At 37.4% G+C, this 23014-nt stretch overlaps 4 protein-coding genes and 1 non-coding gene across 9 annotated transcripts; 4 read left to right on the plus strand and 1 right to left on the minus strand.

Moving 5' to 3' along the window:
• Positions 1-2234: 2234 nt before the first annotated feature.
• LOC111430600 (phosphoglycerate mutase-like protein 1) lies at positions 2235-8400 on the minus strand. Of its 4 annotated transcripts, none has more exons than XM_023066893.1 (10): positions 8307-8400; positions 6431-6492; positions 6171-6349; positions 5994-6073; positions 4586-4748; positions 4095-4169; positions 3871-3959; positions 3038-3157; positions 2669-2713; positions 2235-2591 (listed from the first exon to the last, which is right to left on the minus strand). In XM_023066893.1, exons 2-10 carry the CDS (start codon positions 6447-6449, stop codon positions 2444-2446), a joined length of 918 nt encoding a protein of 305 aa, XP_022922661.1. In that variant the 5' UTR covers positions 6450-6492; positions 8307-8400; the 3' UTR covers positions 2235-2443. The 4 variants fall into 4 exon arrangements, with proteins under 4 accessions (XP_022922661.1, XP_022922662.1, XP_022922659.1 ...); XM_023066894.1 differs by having other exon boundaries at positions 6171-6278; positions 8307-8394; XM_023066891.1 differs by lacking the exon at positions 8307-8400 and adding an exon at positions 7122-7317 and having other exon boundaries at positions 6171-6278.
• Positions 8334-9078, plus strand: LOC111430603. The gene has a single exon (XM_023066903.1). The coding sequence runs from the start codon at positions 8415-8417 to the stop codon at positions 8901-8903; it is 489 nt and encodes a 162-aa protein (XP_022922671.1). The 5' UTR covers positions 8334-8414; the 3' UTR covers positions 8904-9078.
• Positions 9079-11435: 2357 nt separating this feature from the next.
• On the plus strand, positions 11436-11509 carry TRNAV-AAC. Its single transcript has one exon. It is a non-coding gene; the product is annotated as a tRNA-Val (tRNA).
• Positions 11510-11774: 265 nt separating this feature from the next.
• LOC111430799 (proline iminopeptidase) lies at positions 11775-18463 on the plus strand. Its single transcript, XM_023067208.1, has 11 exons — positions 11775-11961; positions 12921-13132; positions 13611-13709; positions 13787-13897; positions 14047-14109; positions 14229-14322; positions 14530-14627; positions 15570-15671; positions 16455-16568; positions 17038-17112; positions 18140-18463. Exons 1-11 carry the CDS (start codon positions 11829-11831, stop codon positions 18242-18244), a joined length of 1206 nt encoding a protein of 401 aa, XP_022922976.1. The 5' UTR covers positions 11775-11828; the 3' UTR covers positions 18245-18463.
• Positions 18464-19255: 792 nt separating this feature from the next.
• LOC111430860 lies at positions 19256-22046 on the plus strand. 2 transcript variants are annotated; one of them, XM_023067317.1, is made up of 2 exons: positions 19256-19419; positions 19956-22046. In XM_023067317.1, the coding sequence occupies exon 2, from the start codon at positions 20103-20105 to the stop codon at positions 21852-21854; it is 1752 nt and encodes a 583-aa protein (XP_022923085.1). In that variant the 5' UTR covers positions 19256-19419; positions 19956-20102; the 3' UTR covers positions 21855-22046. The 2 variants fall into 2 exon arrangements, with proteins under 2 accessions (XP_022923085.1, XP_022923086.1); XM_023067318.1 differs by lacking the exon at positions 19256-19419 and adding an exon at positions 19444-19765.
• The last annotated feature ends 968 nt before the right edge of the window (positions 22047-23014 follow it).

Here is a 23014-nt window from a genome sequence, read left to right on the forward strand (position 1 = left end):
AAAAAAAAAAAAAAAAAAAAAAAAAAAGCTGAGCCGACCTGGACTGACCTGACGCTTCTTCTATTTAAACACCACATGTTCCCTCCCTACACCCACCTACCCACGCTTCCCATCTCTTCAAATTTGGATAATATAATAATAATAATAATAATAATAAACAATTAATTTGTAATAAATATTTTTTTTTGTTGCATTATTTTTACTAATTAATTCATGGTAAATTTTAAAAAAAATCAATTTTCAATTTAAAATTTTGGAAAATAATCGGATATCCAAATCATTTAAAATTTAATTTATATTATTATTTTAATTATAGTATTTTAAATAGACTAGAAGTAGTGAATATAATAATTAAACTCATTAAATAATAATGGATAGTGAAATTTTAATTAATGTTTCCCTCTTTCCTTAAACTTTAATTAAAATACTAAAATAGACTTTTGAATTGAATAAAAAAGAGAGTCAATGTTATTTTATTGAAGATCCTATTACAACACTATTCTATTGATTGAAATTATCAATATATTCCTTTTATATATTAGTATTATGCTTTAAAATATAGCAATGGGAATATTAGAAAAAACATAAATTAAGAAATTATAGGACACTTTTTTAAAATTTGAGGGGAGAATCGTTTTTTTCACTGTTTGTTCGTTGACTTGATAAGTCTAACCTCGACATTATCGGTAGTCTGTTCAGGGTTTCAACCTCAACGGTTGGTAACCAACTATGAGGGTTGTGCTTGTTGCGGGACTTAATCCAACACCTTATGGCATGAGTTGACGATAACCATGCACCACTAGTATCCGCGTTCTCGAAAGAACACTCTCTTTCAAGAGGATTTGCGGCATGTCAAGCTCTGGTAAAGTTCTTCCCTTTGCATCGAATTAAACCACGTCATCCAACGCTTGTGTGGACCCATCAATTCTTTTGAGTTTCGTTATTGCGAACATACTTCCAAGGGAAGATACATAACGCGTTAGCTTCAGTATTGCACGAGTCGATATGCACAAAACCTAGAATCCATTGTTTACAACTAGGACTACTAGGCATCTAATCTCATTTGTTCCCCTAGCTTTTGTTTTTTAGTGTCAATCTCGGGGTAGCAGAGTGTTTTCGCTGTTATAATAAAGAAGGGGAGATAACATAACTAAAAATATTCTCGAGAGGAGCTATTTGTGTTAGTATATACCAAGATTGAATACTTTCAGTAAAGCTTTAACAAACAAAAACAAAGTATTTAAAATTTTCAAGAGAAGCATCCAAAAAAATTAAATAAATAATAAGGAATAGAATTATATAAATGAATATTTCCAAAATAATAATAACAATAATAATTGGTTGTAGAAAGTACTTCACAGCCTTTAAAAAGACATATGCTTAACCACTCTAGATTAAGCGGCGAGGACGTTGGACCTCAAAGGGGATGAATTGTGAGATCCCACGTCGTTTGGAGATGGAACAAAACATTTCTTATAAGGTGCAGAAACCTCTCTCTAAAAGACGCATTTTATAACCTCAAGAAGATGCTCATTAGGGTTTAAAACCTTGAGGAGAAGCCGAATAATTCAAAAACATCAATATCTGCTAGCAGTGGGCTTGAACTGTTACACTCACTCTCTCTTAGGCTGGGTCTCAAATGGTCAGGCAACTTGGATGAAGGTATATTCTGTTTTTTTGCTCTTTCTGAAGTTAGGCTAACCACTACAACTTTTGATGGTTCTCAATAACGTGTGAGGGTGGAGATTCGAACTACATATCTTATACTCGAGAACAAATGTGATAACTAGTTGAGTTTATATTGAGGTTCATAGATTAGCATTCAACCTCACCAAGTGGCTATCCATAAAAATCCAAAATCCACAGCCAAAGTTGCCAAGAAACATGTGTGCACGGATGCATGAATCCTGAGCCATGACCAAGAATCTACGAGATTTATCCTAGTTTTCAAGGGTGAAGCCAAAAATCATTTGCAGCAATCGGTAAATCAATTCTTCCCTACATAAATCAACTGAATATTCACTACATAACTCAACTGAATATTCACCACAGATTCTATGAGATTCCACGTCGATTGGAGAGGAGAACGAAACACCCTTTATAAGAGCGTGGAAACCTCTCCCTAGCAGACACGTTTTAAAAACTTTGAGGGAAAGCCCGAAAGGAAAAATCAAACAGTATTTGCTAGCGGTGGGCTTTGGCCGTTACAGATTCTACTCCCGGCCAACTCATAATGAAAAAAAGAAAAAGAAAATTCATATACTAAGTGCAGACTTTGTAGCTCAACTGGAGAAATCCTCAAAGCACAAATTCTTGAAATGCGGATATCAGAAGTAAATATATAGGCGTTGTGCTGTGTCTAGATAAGGCAGTTTCAAAAATACTTGTTTGTATAAATGACACTCAACATTTGAATATCTCTCTATCTATAGCCGTATAAGACTTACATATTTTCATGTTCCTTCGGTTCAGAATCGACTGGTTGTTTCTCTTCCTTCATGCTTTTGTCATCCACAGCATCACTAGGGATATCCAGCCCCGGAGGTATCTTTCCAGGATAATTAGTTGTCGAGGAATCCGACCCGACCATACTGGCAGCACGAGAAACGTGATGATCAGGAAAAGGAATTTTCTTTCAAGTCTACAAAAGCTCATAAACAAAACTCACCTTCTATCTACTATGACAATGGATCGAAGCTCGCAATTTGCAAATCTGCAAGTAGACATTGCACACATCATTGCAGAGTCGATGCATTCAAACGTTCCCTAATCGAGAGCCCGCCAATGTAACCAAGCCGAAAATGAAATTAGTGAATGTAAACATAACCAAGAAAGAACATGCATTTTCTGTTATTGTTGGTTTAAACATAACCAAGCCAAAGGCATCTGATAGAGGACTGACAGTCTGACATCTTAATGAGAATACGAGAGCAGCATACACGACACGCTAAAGGTTACGATTAACGCAAAAGTCAGTGTCGATGAAATTTAAATATATCGAATAGTTTCGAGGTAGAGGTGTATTGGGTTCACTAACTGTGTGCATATTTCCTTTTTCACCGAAGGGTGACAGTCATTTCCAAACGCAGTTAGAGTATGAAACAAAAATCCACTATGAGTAACAACGGCTATCTCCTTCTCCTTCCTTGTCCACAACCTGCAAGAAAGGAGAAAAAAAGCTATACCAGATTAACAAACAAGGTGATATCAGTGGAATAGTTTTGTTCTATTGTGTTTTATCTATCTTTGGAGTAAAAACAAAACCAAATTCTATCCGTATGATATTTTCATTCATAGAAAAACAAGCCTAACAAGAGAAGCTAAAACCAGAGCAGAAAATCTCAACACCAGTTACAGAAGAAGACTCCAGTTATCAGTCAGCATGAACAAAGGAATATCCTGGATAAACGGGGGACGCTTTGTTGTTCATTATAAGGTCCATGCCCGACCCCGGACTCGAGGTTTTGTAATCAATCTCAAGTACATAAAAGTCCCTAGTTGCTTATAAACAGGAACAATGAAGATGATAACTGTCGAGTGCAGCTAGGTATAAAAAAACTGTAGGTTGCACACTAAAAGCTATTCAATCCGGCCTCCAAATGAGTCAAGATTTTGTAACTAAAACACTAATCATCTTCAGATTTAAGACCACTGAAAACCACATCATGTATCGGTGACTTGTGGTAAACAGATAGCCGACGAAATTTCATAGCAATGGCTTAATTCTGGAGTGTCCTTCATTTAAATAGACTTTGAGATATGCAAGCGGTACGCAAACATTTCCTCGTGCTCACATTTTTTTATATCAGCAGGGCATCCTAAAGAAATCAAAGTAAAAAAACACGAAAGTCTAATAAACAAAATATTCACCAATTCAGGAATTGCAAGCCTCTGGCTGCCAGCTCTTCTTTTGTCTCTCTAATGTCAGCCTTCCACAATACATCCTCGTCACTTTCTATCTGCATGGAACTTTTGAGTGTTAATCAACAACACAACTCATCCACCATTGTTACATTTTCTTGAATGAAAAGTTTCCTAAAAAGATTATAAACAACAAATTTCCCACAGCTCATTATAACATCCCAGGTACTTGCCAGTGAAAAATCGACTGCAGGAAAGAGGAATTGATAGTCGCTGATGTTTCTCCTCTTGTCACAAGGATGAACTCCCTGTTAGATATAGAACACATATAAGAACTACAAATATAATATATAACGAAAACAATAAGTCTCTGCTAAATAGCTCCCTCAGAAGAAAAAGGGGGAGAACGAAGGTATAATAAATTAGAAATCGATGAACGATTGGGAGGACCCGAACTTTATACTTGACACTGCATCGTGCAAAAATAGGAAGAAAATAAAAAAATTTCCTCGACATACTTGCATATGAGGTGCATTAGTGGATTTCTAATATCGATAGCATTGAATAACAGACTCATACAAAAGACTGCATGTATCAGTAAAGTTAACTAACCCCCAGCCCAGATTTAAGTCATTTACATTCTAAATCATGAAGCAATCTAACACCCACCTGTTGCAGCATACATAAACATAACTGAGAAGAATCAAATTTATCTAACACATACCAAATGTTCACGACAAAGCTCAACAGCAGCAATAGGTGGGCAGTTTAGACTTGAAATTGCAGCTCGTGCACTATTGCCTGCATTTGCAATCATTAGTGGCAGCACGTCCATTCCAGTTGTATAGCCTTCACCACCAAATACTCCAACAGCGGTTTGTAGAGTCCTAGAAAATAATCAACCATAAGAAAAAATCTTCAGATTTTCCATATTGGTATATGATTCCTTAGATATCTAACTTGGGTTACTATCGACTTCCCAGCAAAGTAAACATGAAATAACAATTAAAATAAGCATTGAAAAGGAAAAAAACTGTATTTTGAGGAACTCAAAACGTTCAAGTATCTACTTTGCACTTGAAGTGGAACAAACACGTTCAACTCTCCTCTTTTTGATCTTTCAGCTTCTTCTTCAGTAATTAAAAACCTTTTATTCCTTCTCCAATCTCTCTGAGTTAAATTGATCTAAATTAGGGACTACTGAGACTTGGTAGTCAAGTAAATCGTGGGAATTGCATGTCTCACATAATCATCATCAAAGGCAAACTATCTCAGTTGAATTCAACGGTTATTACTACCCAAGAAGAAAGTATGTATGGGTGTGTGACTGAACTTGTCAAACCATGAAAAGGTAAGTTTCTTCCAAGACTACTAATATTGGTTACAAACAAGAATTTTGTGAGATCCCACGTTGGTTGGGGAGGAGAACGGAACATCCTTTATAAGGGTGTGGAAACCTCTCCCTAGCAAACACGTTTTAAAAACCTTGAGAGAAAGCCCGAAAGGGAAAGCCCAAAGAGGACAATATCTGCTAGAGGTGGGTCTAAGCCGTTACAAATGGTATAAGAACCAGACACTAGCCAATGTGGCAGCGAGGAGGCTGAGCCCCGAAGGGGGTAAACACGAGGCGGTGTGCCAGCAAAGACGCTGGGCCCCGTAGGGGGATGGATTTGGTGGGGGTCCCACATGCTTAGGGGTAAACACGAGGCGTTGTGCCACCAAGGATGCTGGGCCCCGAAGGGGAGTGGATTTGCTGGGGGTCCCACATCGATTGGAGAAAGAAATGAGTGTCAACGAGGACGGTGGACCTCGAAGGGAGATAGATTGTGAGATCCCACATCGGTTGGGAAGAGAACAAAACGCCCCTGGAAATCTCTCCCTAGCAAACGCGTTTTAAAAACCTTGAGGGAAAACCCAAAAAGAAAAGCCCAAAGAGGACAATATCTGCTAGCGGTGGGCCTTTGCTGTAACAAGATATCGTTTAATGTTCCTACCCTTATTGATCTCCTCTTTTTAAAATATTGGTGAGGCCAACAATGAGAGTCAACATCATGAAACGAGAAATGACGGGGAGGTTTTACACATAAAGTTGTATATAAAAGAGTGTTAACTGCAGATAATGACATTCATACCTGAGCAAAGGGGATGTTACTACCAATTCAATCTTCCTGGAAAGACCAGATGCATGAACATGCTTACGCAAATTATCAATCTGTGACAGTTGAAAGATATCATATCAGTAATTTTCTCCCAATTAACTCTACTTTTATCTTCTTTACAATTTAAATTTTTACAACTCCCGTCCTGACCTGCTGCCATCCAAGCTGAGTAATGTGGGCATCAAAAAATTCAGGACGCATATATGCTTTATAGCTCTTATCTCCATCAACATTGTGGATTCCTTGCGCATGCCTGACCTGGATGCATTGTTTTATAAGAGCCCTTGATTTGCGAGCAAAAGCCAAGAAAGAAGGCCATCTTGAATGCCCTTCAAGTCAAATACAACCTGCTTCACATCTGCAATACTCATTTGATATAAAACCAAGAAATTTTCAAATTTGATACTGACCAGGTGAATTGTTTTGCATCGATGTAGTGGATACAAACTGAGACCTGCACCGTTGTCCATATCTGCAAAAGAATAACAATACTAGCTTCAGAGCCAACCAAAGACTAAAAACAATCAAAAGTTAAGTTCAAGGTTTTAAGTCAGGTCTCTCAAGGAGATGTTTCCACACTCTTAGAAGAAATGTTTTGTTCCCTTCTCTTATTCCTACTCTCATAAAGAATGCTTCGTTTCCTTCTCCATCCCCTCTCAGACCGACGGAGAGGGATACAATGAACGGGAGTGTAACATGATTGACGACAAACCTCTTAAATGTTAACTCAGCTGAACAACTAATTTTATGAGAAACCTTCCTGGAGAATGATGCAATTTGAGAAAGCCAAAAACAGTCTATAGACGTCACTACCACAAACGTAATGATTGATTCCATTTTCCTTGTCTGATCACTGCAACAGCTATTACAACACGGCAACGCAAAATCAAACCCCAACACGTAATCAACATTAATCCAACCCGAGTGACCGCTTTAATGAAGAAAATCAACACAATACGCAAAAACAAATCATAGACCATAATAAATGCCAGTACGCCACGAAAACCCAACGATTCCATGAATCCACTAAGCAAAAACTCAAAAAAGATAGATTAAAAAACAAGAATCAAACAGGTTAGTATCACGGAAACGGAAGCTAACCGAGAGGAGAGACGGAGGAGGAGGAGGAGCAACGAGCAGCAAGAGGTGGCTGAATTGAGGTCGAAATGGAGGTGGGGAAGAGGAGAGACTTGACGGGTTTTGAAAGAAATGGAGTCTGCGTTTGACCAGTGGGTGATATGATCCGAATATCAATATTAAAGGCGACGATGCCACTGATTGTCATGTCGCTGCGATGGCGAATTTGGGCGCCCTTTGTGTTCGAGATTTGTTTATTGGCTTTTGGGGAATTGGCGTATTCGCCAACTGTGTGGACTCTGGATCAGGACCATCCTCCGCACGTGACTGTCCTTCGCTTTACTCTGCCATGTAACTAACTACTATGCTTCTCTTTGCTTTATTAAATGCAAAAATTTTCCAATGCAGAAGGGGTCGTTCCGGTGCGTCAACCCAACCCAACCCACTTTTCGATGGTTCAGTTGGTTCACTTGTAAGAATTCATGGACCGGCAAGCCTCAAGAACAAAGAGCTATCACTACGAGATAATATTGTGTGACACTTGTTCTAACTTAATGAACAAGTCCATGTAAAAATCGTATTTCGTAGGCAAGAGAAAATGTTTTATAAACGTGAAGGAGCAAAATCATTGAAAAAGTCAACTACATGAAAATGATTTATAAACGTGAACGACCAAAATCATTGAGAGATTATAATACTTGGTCGTTGATGACTACTTGGTCCCATATGGTGGGAGTAAACATGATTTTGCCGAACGGTCATATACACATAAACATATGACTAACAACGTTATACAACATGAAAACAAGTTACAATTAGTTCATTATATTTATGTTATAGATCAAGTCTATATAACATGAAAACGCAGGATGTCCATGATGTGTACGTGTGGGATGAACCAAATCCTCATTGAATTTGATTTTTCCATTAGAAGGAGCTCGCTATGTTCTGCAGCCCCGCCTGTGAATATTCCACCATACCTAGTTGAGCACCCGGTTGCTAATATACTGACCCGCAATAATATCTACGACTTCTCCCAATTCGAATCCAGTGAGTAGGAGATATTTTTTTATTTGATGTCAAATTGAAATATTTAAAAAAAAAAAAAATTGGGAGAGGAGAGATTTTTATTTTTTATTTTTTATTTTTTTGAAGTATATTTGATTGAGAACAAGTGGAGCGTAAGCAAATGGGATAATCTTGGCGAACCTTCGAATTTTGGTTCAATCGCTCTCTCCCTCCAGCCCGATTCTCGTCGTTTGTTTTTTTTGCTGCAAATCGTTCGATTGAAGCACCTACGAAGAGAATTCTCTTCAAATGATGTTCGCAATCAATCTTCGTTTTCCTAGCGTCCATGGCCAGATCCACAATTTCCAATTTCAATCTTGGCCGTCGCCGGCCCTTTCTAGGAGTCGGCTGCCATGCCAGATCACCTACTGCAGAAAGAAATTCAGCGACGCGGATCTCGCCTCCGATCTCGCTATGGAAGTGGCGAAAATCAACACCAATTTGATTCAGGGAGAGGAGGCGATGACGAAGAGCAGAGAAATTTTGTTCACAGAGCTCTGCGGATTTCTAGGGCTTAAATCGGAGGAGACGAAGAGATGCTGGAAGAAGATGGACGAGGAGGCGAAATTGACATTGATTAAAGAGTTTGTGTCCGAGTGGGGGTTCAATTTCCAACCATTGTCGCCTAGGTCTGCGAAGGAAATGGTGGAAGAATACGTTATTAATGGAGAAAATTCGCCTGCAATTTCTTCTGCTTCGTCGTTGATTTCTTCGTTGAAGAAATCGATTGGATTGTGACGAACTTTGCATTTGGATCTTCAATTCACGCGTCCAATGTAAGCCGTTCTCTGCATTTGTTTTTTCCAATGGATTTCGACTCTCAAATTCTGTAGAACCTTTTGATTTCTTCTTGCCAAAAAAGTTGAAATTTCTTCGAAGTAATCGAATCTACCAAACCCTAATTTACATGTTAGTGGGCCGAAGTTCGATTATACGACTAAGAACAAATATTTTATTTAATAGAGAGTTTCTCCAAAAGAAAAAGAAAATTATTCAATTGATCGATACTTTAGTAGACTTTACGAGACAAATTTCCTTCTCTATAACACGTTCCTTAATGTTTTCGTCAAATATATAGACAGTTATAAGATATATGATGATTAATTCCTTTTAGATGTTCTAACAAAAGAATGTGTCAAAATTTGTAGCTTCTTTTATTTTTGTTATCTATATAATAATATGTAACAACCTAAACCTAAACCTACCCCTAGTCGACATTGTCCACTTTGACCATCATGTAGTTATTCTCTTCATCCATGTGGAATATCATAATCCACCCCTAGAGAGTCAGTGTCTTCACCAGCACATCGCTAAGGTTTCCACACCCTCATAAAAAATTATTCGTTCCCCCTTGCTGATGTGGGGTCTCACACACTAAGGAGTGTATCAACGAGGACGTTGGGCCCCGAAGGGGGTGGATTGTGAGATCCCACATTGATTGGAGAGGCCCCAAAGGGGGTGGATTGTGAGATCGCAACAAACAACTCTGGTGGTCCCGAATAAAAAAATAAGAATTTTGAACATTAAAAGGTTTGTATCCATAGAACTTCAGGCTCCAAAAAAAAAAAAACTATTAATTCTGCAACAAAATTGCTCATATCTAGCCATGCAAGTGAAGCTATGGATAAGATACTAAGTCATGAATATTTTTGGAATTGGAATAGCTATTCCGCCCATTTCATCGAGATAAACAAGACGTATTCTATCATAACTTGTTTCCGCCAAGAAAAAAAACGCAGCGCCAATAAATCCATGAATCATTTGTAAAATACCTCCATTGAGTCCAGTATCGGTTATAGAACAAAACATATGAGAAACGGAGGAATAAGCGATTCTTTTTTTTAAATTGCGTTGACTCGAAAATGTTGAAGCTGCATAGATTAGGAGAGGAGAACTAAGCATTTTTTTTTACAGGGTGTGAAAATCTCTCCTTACATTTAAAAAACCTTGAGGGAAAGCGAAAAAGAGAAAAGAGAGTCCAGGACAATATCTGCTAGGAAGAAGCTTGGGCTATTATGGTGTCAATATAGATCAAAATTCTGGGTCCAAACCCTAACCGATAATAGATATTGAAATACTGTTATGGTCCAATTCTGATTAATAATAGATACCATCGGGGCTTTGCAATATTTGATTGTATAGAAGTTTTATGGAAATTCGCGAACTTAACTAACCACTCGAGTCCACGCATTCAAATTTCTAAGCAAATGTGAACACGAATGGGATTAATTTTTTATTAAATGTTGTGACAAAGCATGTGGGAATCCCCCAATGGATAAGTATGTCAAAAACCACGTTATTGTAAACTTTTTTCCAAATGGATTGCCGTGTTTGGCCGAACCAGCTGCCCACAGGATACACTAACTTTGCCGGTTTTCAACCCCCCTTGGCCCCTCATTGCCCCTCCGTTTCATACGTACAAAAACAGAGCCTCCCAATTCCAAGCCACAACCAAAGCTCATCAATGGCGCCCACTGCAGCAATGCTCACGCTCTCTCACCATCATAGCCACACCCATGATTCTTCTCAGCCCATCTCCGGCCACCCACCGTCCTCAACTTCCTCCGCCGTGCAATTCTCAGTCTGGAGACTGCTCCAAGCACTCTCAGGTGGCTTTGGCAAAGCCAGAGGCGAAATTCAGACGATCGGCAGTGGCGGTGACCGTTCGTCTAAAACGAAACTTAGTGTTTCAGAGGCATTTGAATATGGTAACTTTTGGGGTTGGTAAGAAGTTCATAACATGTAATTGAGTTAGTTTAATTTGTTTTTCTTTGAGTAATAAGATCATGTAATGGTGGGTTTATAAATAAAATCAACCACCTTTATTTACACAATTTAACTCGTAGTTAAATCATGATTCGCGGTTGGAATATGCTCTTCTCATCGTACCCCTACAGATGTCGAGTTAAAAGAGCTATAAACACATCGCTTCTTTCCCTTCTTTCATTTAGTAAAGATCAATTTTTTTTCGAGGTCAATGTGAAGTGATTCATATTTCTATTGGGAACAGGTGCACGATTGACATTTCTAAATATCACCAATTTGGTGCCCACCTATTGTTTAGGTGACATCAGCGACGTCTGACTAGGATTAGGAACTTCACGTAGAAATACTCATTTTTGTCAATCTCATGAACTAAACTTCATCTCGAAGATAAAAAATAAAAGTTAACAATCTTACTATAGTTTATCTTAGTATACGTTGACTTTCTTTAATTTTAATTTACTATTTATATAATATTATATTTTAAATTCTGTGAATAAACAAAATGGTGTCGTGGTGTAGTTGGTTATCACGTCAGTCTAACACACTGAAGGTCTCCGGTTCGAATCCGGGCGACGCCATTTATTTTCTTACTTTTTCTAATTTTCCCAACTATTATTTATATTATTAATTATAATATATTTTGTGCAATAAAATACATAATATAAATATATTTATCTCTTTAAAAAAAGGATTAAAAAAAAAAAAAAAAAAACAATGAACTGTCAATATAGATAAATTCTAAATTTTATTATCAAAATTATTTTTATTTCTATGAAAGAAAAAAGATAATAACGATGAAAATGGAGCAAGCTGTAAATGGGAATCGAATATTAATTATTAACTGTCTTTTACTGTCTAACTGGTTGGAGCTCATGCTAATGGTCTTCGCCATTGACGATGAGGTTGTTAGGCCTTTGCCCTAACAATTCCTTTGCTGCTCCTCTGCTCTCCTTCGTCTCCAATTTGCATTATCGTCACTGTCCTCGCCTCTTCCCCGTCTCTCGTGTTTCCAACCATTTCTGCGTATCAGGTTTTCTCCTCCACCATTGTATCTCTGTTACTGGTTTCGATTGTCGCTTTCTCAGCGTCTCCTCTCGTTCTTTAATCGTTTTTCATCTCATATTTGGCTGGTCTATAACTGTGACATCTTGCACTTGATTTGGCAACTTGGCTTTCTTTCTGTACTAGTTTGTTTTCCAGAATGTTAATGGAAAAACCATGGCATCGGTTTGAAATACTGATTTTATAATCTTTAATGTTCATTCTAAACTCTGGTTTATCTCTTTCTTTGTTATCATCGAATTTACCAGTTGACTGATGGGAGGAGTTGTTAGTTACATTTTTACCTCAGACGTTCATTTCCCTAAGTATTGCTTGGAACTAAATACTAAAACCTGTTTTATAATCATTTAATTTTTTGATTTGTTGTGTTCGAAAATTAAGCTTCCAAACATTAATTTCATCCATAATTTCTATTTTTGTTTTATTATCCACTTTTAGTTCTAAAAAATAAGTTAAATTTTGAAAAATTTAAAGATATATAATTTTCAAATGATTTTTTATTTATTTTAGAATTTGAATAAGGAGGTGAAAACTACAAGTGAAAAATTGGAAAGAACAAGCATAAATTTCGTAAACAAAAAATTAAAAACGGAATTGTTATCAAACTGCCTAATTGTATGTAGTAATTTTTTTTTATTGATTTGTTTGTGGAGTTTCTGATAGGGAAAAACTATTTGACTGTTGGAATTGAAATTGCAAGATGCGCATGAAGAAACATATTCGAATCAGATAGACTGAAATGTATTTCTTGAGAGTTATCGTTTGATCATCTGAATTTTATTTATTGTTTTCAAGTGTATTGGCAATGTATTTGCAACTCTTCTTTTGGATTCTTAATTATCTTTTCTTGAGTTATTTTATCCAGTAGAATGGAGTGGGAGAGATTCGTGGTTCAGAAATTCACATGGTTGTATTTTGATGATGCAGGGGGAAAAGGTTTGGTGTTAGCAGCGCAGTTCGGCTATAAGAGCGATAGTCAGAGTGAATTCCAACGGAAGGACTTGATGGCTGGAGAAAAGGAAATTCCAGGAATAAACAAAACCCCTTATCCACCTATTGAGCCTTACAGTACTGGTCTTTTGAAAGTGTCGGATCTTCATACTATTTACTGGGAGCAATCTGGGAATCCCGCCGGTCATGTAAGTTCAGAAAATAATTTTCTATTAGTTTCATATTTTTCTTCTGAAATTTCTGCCAATATATTATAATGAACTCTTGATTAGGAAAAAATATGTCTCCAGTAAATCCATTCTAATACGACCATCCCTCATTTATGGTGATATACACTCGAGGTAGTTACTAATGTTGCTTGGTTGTTGAGACTGTCGTGCAAACAAGTTGAACAAATTTTTATTACCTTTGGTTGGAAAGAAATATCTGAATGCATTTCATCCAGTGCAAGCTGCAAGTAACAATGAAAAATGTAGTTTAGGATTCTATAAAAATGGACATGCTCTTGCAGTGATACAGTGTTAAGTGACACGTTTTACAGATATCATTGCTCTAAAACTAACCATGTTATGTTCTTTTTGCGTGGCTTTACCGGAGATAGTAAATTGTTGAATATGTTCACTTCAGATTCATATTAATAATCATCTTATTTAACTGATCTTGCAGCCAGTGGTCTTTCTACATGGGGGACCAGGGGGAGGAACTGCTCCAGGCAATAGAAGATTCTTTGACCCAGATTTTTATAGAATTATTTTGTTTGATCAGGTTTTGTTCTCAATCTTTACTGTGTATCATTAGGATTGTCTATCTCCGAAGTTAGAAAAATGTCTCATTTCTTGCAGCGAGGTGCAGGGAAAAGTACCCCACATGCTTGCTTGGAGAATAATACCACGTGGGACCTCATTGCTGACATTGAGAAGCTAAGGGAACACCTGAAAATTCCAGAATGGCAGGTCACAATTTCTTGAACTACTCCTTGGTTTTCCACACTTCTGGATACAGTAATCACAGTTCCTGTTTTGAAGGTTCTGTAGTCATGACTCAGTATTCAACAATGTTTTTTTATTGAGTGTAAGACTCAGTAATATATGTGGTTGTGTAGGTCTTTGGAGGTTCCTGGGGTAGTACGTTGGCTCTTGCTTATAGTCAAACTCATCCTGAAAAGGTGCAACTGTTGCCAAGTTTACCGTTCTCCTCCAAGTGAAACTTCTTATATTTGAGAAACATGCCACTTTTATCAACATTCCTGAAGTTTTAATCATATGATTTTTCGTTTAATCCAAGGTTACGGGATTAGTTCTTAGAGGGATCTTTCTTCTGCGGAAAAAAGAAATTGATTGGTTTTATGAAGGTGGTGCAGCTGCTATATATCCAGATGGTAAACTTCTTCAGTTATTTTGTTCTCACAAAAGTATCCTATGACGTGATCTAAGAAATTTGTAATTTAAAAAAGCATTATCATTTGCAACATCTGTAACATATTAAATCAAATTTGATATTGGTCCGAGGGTATAGATTTTTAGGCACTTTCGAAATAAGTTGTCTGAAAACTGTTCTGTTCACTAGATTTTTTATTCGAATGCAGCTTGGGAGACTTTTAGAGATCTTATTCCCGAAAGTGAAAGAGGATGTTTTGTTGATGCTTATTGTAAGAGATTAAATTCAAGTGATATGGAAACCCAAGTAAGTACTATCAACTGATTTATTAGCTGCATGATTATTACTCTTTTCTCTTACCTAGTTGGCTGGTGACACTCATTTTCGGATGATGAGTTGTTTTCAACAAGCATTCACTCCAAAATGTTGATTCATTTTCCAGACTCTATAGCCTTCCTTGGAAATGAATTTCCTAACAATGCCAAAAAAGCTACTCTCTGTTGTCATGTAATATGACAGAATGATATGAGAGATTGCTCAATATTGTTTCATTCACTAAATTCATATGTATGACCTACGTAAAAAGCCCTAAACCTAATAATAGAGTGTAAGATTGTTACAGAGACATTTTTGTAGCAAGGCCTCCCGAAAATTAACTCCGCTCCAGGTTTTTGAGAAAATTTTGCAATTTCATATATATGCATGTCAGAGGCAGAAGCTCTGTGGACAGTCAAATTAATCAAGGCTCATTACAGTTGACTCTACGGAATGTCACTTGTAGTATGCAATGAAGATTTTGCTAAAAAGTGATGGCGGCACTTCATCTTTATGACTTATAAGTGCTGCATGCATAAGATTGAGTTTTGATGCCAGCAGATATTAAAATTTGAAAGTTCATTTTGTTTGTTGGTTTATCCATGTAACTATTTTCTGTTCTTTCTGTGACTATATTGCATTTGATGATAAAGTTAGAAGCTGTATCAATCATGATGGAAACTGTTAAAATATTGAGGATAGATCAATTGTCAGCCACTCTATCTGAACCTAATAAATATAAAAATTTAATCTTATAATATTATTTTTAGAATTACAATTTTACTACGATTGTTGAACTGTAGCATATGCTACTCAAGTATGCCATACATTAGAAGAGGAAATTACAGTTTTCTCGTACAATTTCTTTTAAATCATGAGTTAATGCTTCTATATTACCTGTTTGTTTGCTAAAACTCTCCACTAATTTGCTAGTATGCAGCTGCAAGAGCGTGGACCAAATGGGAAATGATGACTGCTCATCTTTTGCCAAATGAGGAAAATATTAAAAGAGGGGAAGATGATAAGTTTTCATTGGTAAATTGTTTTTTGCTTGTAAATTCATATTTGATATCTAGAAATCTCCTGAACTGCCAAAGCTGTGTGCTTGAAACGCTTGCAAGTTGTGTGTGCATGTATGCTTTATTTTCCCTACGATTGAGAACTGCGATGGAAGTATTTTGTTTCAGGAGGGCTCCGGCTTTTCTACCGGCTGTAAACCTGCCAAGGCCATTTAGCGAAGTTTTTCTTTTCAGTTCGTGTTTTCATGTCTTTCATTTGAGGACTTAGATTTTATGAGGCACTTGTTGTGTTGCTAGGAGCTTTTTGGAAAATTTTTGTGGGGAAGAAAACCATTAAATAAGTTCTTGTTTGGTGAGGATTTTCCTTTGTACTGTCCCTGCTAATTTTCAAGGTCAAGTGAGAGAGTAATTCTTTTTCATTGATTTACAACAGATACAAGGTCTACTTACGTAGAAGAAAGATCTAATATATAAAAGGAAAAAAACTTGTACACACAATCACACATTGAATAGACCTAATAAATATGATAGATATATTATAGGAATAAACTAACAGTCCCAATCTTTTTTTGTTGTTTGGGAATTTGCATGCTCATTACGTGAGTAAACTTTGTAACTTCTAACCTATGTCTGGAAAGATGAGATGGTACGGGTATAAAAATTTTGATGTCGTTTTTTGTTATATTCTACAATTATTCTTCAGTTATTTCGTGGAGTTCTTCAACTTGAGTGATGTTATAATTCTGCTTGTAATGCAACCCATAATTTTGTTTTTCTTTTACCTTTTGGTTTGACCCAGGCATTTGCAAGGATCGAAAACCATTACTTCGTAAATAAGGGGTTTTTCCCTTCTGATTCCTTTCTGCTAGATAATATTGACAAGATACGACATATCAATGCTGTAATTGTTCAGGTACATTTGCCTATCCTATCCAACTTACCAATGCTATAATTGTACAGGTAAATTTGATTGGCTTGGGTACCTCCGTTTCATATTTTGGTTTATTGTATGGGTTATTCAATCTTTTATTTTACTAATGAAAGGTTTTTTGTTTCCTAACAAAGGAAAAAAGTTCGAGAATTTGAGGCAATCGTTTTAATCTTTTGAGTTTAACAGCGCTACGTAGTGCATGAAACAGAGGGATTCTATCATGCCTTTCCATTCCCTCGTTAACGCTATAAATATTAAGCTTCCTTCATATCTTTTGTTATGGTTGTCAATTTGTTTCGTCTTTCCTCCTTTTGTTTCCATGTCATATAATCAAGTTAATAATACCATTATTATACTTAAGTTTTGTATCATTGATCACACCAGATGAGAATCAAGTAGAATCCGAGTTTGATAACAAGATATGAAACTACATCTTATCTTCATTTTGCAGGGAAGATATGACGTTTGCTGCCCAATGATGTCGGCTTGGGATCTTCATAAAGTGTGGCCCGAAGCTGAATTAAAGGTAAAAGAAACTGCTGCGTTCTATTTCTCTGTCTAAAATAGGTTCCTATTTCCTAACAGTTCCCTTTCATTGGGATAGAATGCGAATATATCAACTGAATGTTTCATGTTTTACCCTATGCACTCCAAATGTACGTGGCTTTGAAGAAGGTAGAGAGGTCTTGACATGAGAATTAGCCACTAAATATCAACATGGAACTAGACATTTACGGCATGATATTGGAACTATTATTTAACTTGATCTCCATACTTTTGAGTTGTCATTTCACTCTGCATCAAGGACGAAGAGGGAAATTTGGATTTATGTATTTTTCATTATAGACAACATTTCAATATAACATGGATGTTGCCTGTATTCTAACAGCCCCCAAACTGATTGTCTCTTGGTTAAGAAATAATTTCCTAGAAGATATGAAATTAGTGTACATTGGTTGGAGAGAGGAACGAAACATTGCTCATAAGGGTGTGGAAACCTCTCCCTAGTAGGACATGTTTTAAAACCTTGAGAGGAAGCCCAAAGAAGACAATATCTGCTAGTCGTGGGATTGGGCTGTTACAAATGGTATCAGGGCCAGATATTGAGCGGTGTGCCAGTGAGGCCGTTGGGCCCCAAAGGGGGGTGGATTGTGAGATACCACATCGGTTGGAGAAGGGAACGAAACATTGCTTATAAGGTTGTGGAAACCTCTCTCTAACAAACACGTTTTAAAATCTTAAGGGAAAGTCTAAAGATGACAATATGTGTTAACGGTGGGCTTGAGTTGTTATCATTAGTTTCAAAAGCGGGGAGGAAAAGTATATACAAAAAAATTATTCCAGTTGATCAAAGAAGAGTTCACAAGTATAGGCTTATATTCTTACTTTCAATTCAAATGATTAGAGAAACAAAGGGCTTTAGTTTAGGTAGCTACAGGACCTTCTTGAAGCGAACACTGTGGAGCCTATTTACTATGCATGTTCCTGTGCATATATATATATAAATCTATGATTAGAAAGTAGTTGCTGAATCTCATTACCTCTCTACGCAGATCATTCCTGACGCAGGTCATTCTGCTAATGAGCCTGGAGTAGCTGCTGAGCTCGTGGCTGGGAACGAGAAGCTGAAGAACATCCTGCAGAAGAATGGACCATAACGAGACTCCCCCAAGTATATTTCTCACAATTTTACTCATCAAATAAGTAATCAATGTCTGAAATAATAGATTGGGGATGCCAAATTATTGTGTATTGGCATGTGTTAATGCTTGAACATTGGTCATTTCTGAATGCCAAAAATTTGAGAACTTCCAAGGAGATTATAGTGTTAATCCCTATGCGTTGAATTTCCAAACGGTCCATCATTCTTAATGTTATTTTATTGGTTCTTTTTGGTCACTTTATTGTCTTTTGCCTTCCATTAGATATAAATTTGAACTTCTAGATTTTTTTGCTTTGTCGACGGTTGCTCTCGTTCTAGCTTTTACCCACTTTTGCTCACCGTTCTCACACTCTCTCACATGAAAAAGTGAACAGTAGTCTTACTGCTTCGCTCCCTTGTAATTTCCTCTCGCATTCGTTAACGAATTGTGGAGCTCGTGGTAGACTTTTCACGAGCTCTACGAAGTGGCCGACCTTACTTCCAAGGGTTATTCTCATCTTCAAGCAAAGAAATGACATATAATCAGAAGGACTCCTTTTTAAGATCAATATCTTTAATAAGTGTTTCATCTTGCTTCATCAAGCTTTATCAACTTCCTCTACACTTGATTTGCTCAAATAACTCCACTCCTTGTTGCCGAAGGAATAAGATAGAGGCGAGAGTCGAGGAAGGGTACATTAGGAACAAAGCAGGAGGGGTGTTTAGAGTCGACCAATTTTGTGTCTATTATTTAGTTTAAATATTATATATTAAAATTGAGTTATATAATTCAATGTTCGTAAGTAAATAAATAAATGTTTATAAATTAATATTCTATTTTTATTAAAAATAAAACTTTGAATAAATAAGAAGATTGAGTTGATAATTTAATAAATATTCGGGTTAACATTCGACACGGTACTCGTAATTTTACCCCAAAAAATCAAAACATTACTTTTTAGTCTAAATTACGGAAATACCCTCATCTGTGACCGAGACACCTATCCATCAGCCTGGATGTATGATGTATGATGTATGTATGATGTGACTTACTAGACCTCAATCTTCGCCGGAACGCCGAGGCGCGCGCATGGCGGCGCGATTGACTCTCTCTCTCTCTCTCTCTCTCTCTGCTGCCTCCATTTTCAGCTCTCTGAAGCTCCGATCTGCATGTTCCGCTTCAATTTCTAGGTTTGTATGATGTTTAGATGTGTATTTTTGTATTTGCATATCGATTCAGGCAATGCATTGCATGTAGGCTCTCATCTCTCTCTCTCTCTCTCTCTCTCTTTTTTTCCTGTTCTTCGCTAGAACCCTAATTTATATAATTCAAGCTCGATTTAGATTTTAGAATCATGTTCGGAAGCTGCTTGGTGGTTCGTAAGTTCCGTTTCTTTTAGTTTTGTAGCCGCGTTGATCATAGCTCAATTAGAAGAAATCATAATAGGAAGAATCAACTCTGTTTTAGCATGTTGCGAACGAAAGAACTTCTGTTTACATTTGAGAGCATTACTTGTTGGCTAATCTTTAAGCTCAGGTACTTCTACATGCTTGTACGTTCTCGTTTTCCTTGCAGAAACTCCATGTTTATTTTCAATATTCTGTACATTTGATCTGTTAGCTAGCTGGAGATTTCTGTTTTTGCTCTAATATGCTTTCTTGTAATCTTTTTTCCCCCTAATTTGATCAAGTTAAGTAAAACCATGTTTTGAAAATGGCTCTTTCAGACCATTTGCCTGCTTATGAGAGCTGATTTGTGAACATCCCATGAGTTTAATAAACGTTGCGTGGAAACAATGCCTTGAATGACTTCATTGCACTAATGGAAAGGGAAACTTCAATGAATTGGTTCTTATGCTGAGCAAGTGGTTCACATGGAGGATCATACATTTGTTGTAGGTCAAGAGTTTCCTGATGTCAAGGCATTGCGAAATGCCATTAAAGAAGCTGCTATAGCTCAGCACTTCGAGCTACGAATTATTAAGAGTGACTTGATACGTTATTTTGCAAAATGTGCTGAAGAGGGTTGTCCATGGCGAATTCGTGCTGTTAAGCTTCCTAATTCTCCAATCTTCACAATTAGAAGCCTTGAAGGGGCACATACCTGTGGACGAAACGCCCAAAATGGACACCATCAAGCCTCCATAGATTGGATAGTGAGTTTCATAGAGGAACGGTTGCGGAACAACATTAATTACAAACCGAAGGATATATTGCACGATATCCATAAGCAATATGGCATCACTATACCTTATAAGCAGGCCTGGCGTGCGAAGGAACGAGGTCTTGCCACAATCTTTGGTTCTTCTGAAGAAGGTTATGGTCTTCTTCCATTGTACTGTGAACAAATAAGGAAAGCCAATCCTGGGAGTGTTGCAGAAGTGTTCACTACTGGTTCGGTTAACCACTTTCAGAGACTCTTCGTTTCGTTTTATGCATCGATATATGGGTTTCTTAATGGTTGCTTCCCTGTGATTAGTCTTGGTGGAATCCAGCTTAAAAGCAAATACTTAGGTACTTTACTATCAGCTACTTCTTATGATGCTGATGGTGGGATGTTTCCACTTGCTTTTGGTGTAGTTGATGCTGAAAATGAGGAAAGCTGGATTTGGTTTTTGTCGGAGTTACATAAGGCGCTTGAGATGAATGCTCGGAACGAACTGCACCTCACATTTTTATCAAATGGTCAAAAGGGAATTTTAGATGCCTTGAGAAGGAAATTCCCAAATTCTTCATATGCATTATGCATGCGCTACTTGAGTGAAAGTATTGGAAAAGAGTTCAAAAACTCAAGGCTTGTTCATCTTTTGTGGAAAGCGGCGTATGCTACAACTATAATTGCTTTCAAAGAGAGAATGTCTGAGATAGAAGAGATTTCACCTGAAGCTGCAAAGTGGGTACAACAATTTCCTCCATCTCATTGGGCATTGGTTTATTTTGAAGGAAACCGATATGGTCATCTTTCTTCAAATCTAGAGGAGTTCGCTAAATGGATTCTCGAGGCACGTGAGCTCCCAATCATCCAGGTGATCGAGCGGATTCATAGTAAACTAATGGTTGAGTTTGAAGAGCGGCGTGCTAGGAGTTCATCATGGTTTTCTTTCCTGACTCCATCAGCTGAGAAACGAATAGTGGAAGCAATTACCATTGCATCGTCGTATCAAGTTCTTCGATCAGATGAGGTAGAGTTCGAGGTTTTATCGGCTGAAAGATCATATATAGTTAATATTGGAACGCGATGTTGCTCGTGTCTTGAGTGGCAGCTTTACGGAATACCTTGCTCTCATGCTGTTGCAGCCATTGCCTCATGTAGGAAAGATGTCTATGCCTTTACAGAGAAGTGTTTTATGGTTTCTGGTTACAGGGAAGCATATGCAAAAGGTATATACCCGATTCCCAGAAGACTTGAATGGAAAAATCTCGACGAAACTCTGATGGATGATGATACACAGATTGTGCGACCACCCAAGTTTCGTCGACCACCAGGACGACCCGAAAAAAAGAGAATTTGTGTAGAGGAACTGAATCGAGAAAAACATACCGTGCATTGCAGTCGATGTAATCAAACAGGACACTACAAGACTACCTGCAAGGCAGAGCTCATGAAGGGCATTGAACAGTTCTAGAAATCTATTTCGTACATGCCTCTCATTTTGTCAAGTGTACAATATTTATTTTCTGGGTAGCAGTTGGCTTTGGTTCTTAGATATGTGTAGAATAGGGAAAATCCCCAATCTCTGATGTATATGTAGACTGACTGTCTCTGTGAGGATGATTAAGTATGCTGCAATATCAGGGGATTCAAGTCACTAGTTGTACCTTCCTTTGTTCGCTTTATACCGATGGGTTCTTTTTCCCGAATTTTACTCTTAGCAACTCCTATGTTCGAAGCAAAATGTTGTCGAATTAGACCACGAATTAAAAATGTCTGGAAAAGCTCTATTGCGATTTCGCGAGGCAATCCACATCGATGTAATGAAAGTGAGGGACCTACAACAATCACAGAACGTCCTGAATAATCGACCCGTTTGCCAAGCAGAGTTTCCCGAAATCTTCCCTCTTTGCCTTCAATTACATCGGAAAACGACTTGTAAACCTTATTATGGCCATCCCTCATTGGTTGTCCGCGGATTCCATTATCAAGAAGTGTATCCACGGCTTCTTGTACCAATTTCTCCTGACACATTACTAATTCTCCTGGCGTAGATCTACTTGTTGTTAATAGATCAATAAGAGTATTGTTCCGATAGATAACTCTTCTATAGAGTTCATTAATATCCGAGCTCATTAGTTTACCCCCATCTATCTGAATGATCGGTCTCAACTCGGGAGGAAGAACAGGTAATAGACATAAAACCATCCATTCGGNGTCTGGAAAAGCTCTATTGCGATTTCGCGAGGCAATCCACATCGATGTAATGAAAGTGAGGGACCTACAACAATCACAGAACGTCCTAAATAATCGACCCGTTTGCCAAGAAGAGTTTCCCGAAATCTTCCCTCTCACGATTCACTTTGATCGTTATGGACTGGTACCAAGATCTAGTCCTAAACAGGCAGACTTAATTTTAACAGCGGTAGGGTAACAATGAAAATGACTCCTCCTTTAGTAAGATTATAGGAGTAAATGCCTGAATCAAAATATGTTATTGTTGGGAATATGTACAATTATAGGAGGGATATTCAGTATCGATTCTTAGTGCTGTTTGGGGAGTGTAAAAATTTCCATTTTCTCTATTCATTGATCCTGTCTATATATGGGGAACTCGCAAAGATTGGTCTACAA

The sequence above is a fragment of the Cucurbita moschata genome, unplaced genomic scaffold (genome assembly GCF_002738365.1).
Source record: "Cucurbita moschata cultivar Rifu unplaced genomic scaffold, Cmos_1.0 Cmo_Scf00034, whole genome shotgun sequence".
NCBI lineage: Eukaryota > Viridiplantae > Streptophyta > Magnoliopsida > Cucurbitales > Cucurbitaceae > Cucurbita > Cucurbita moschata.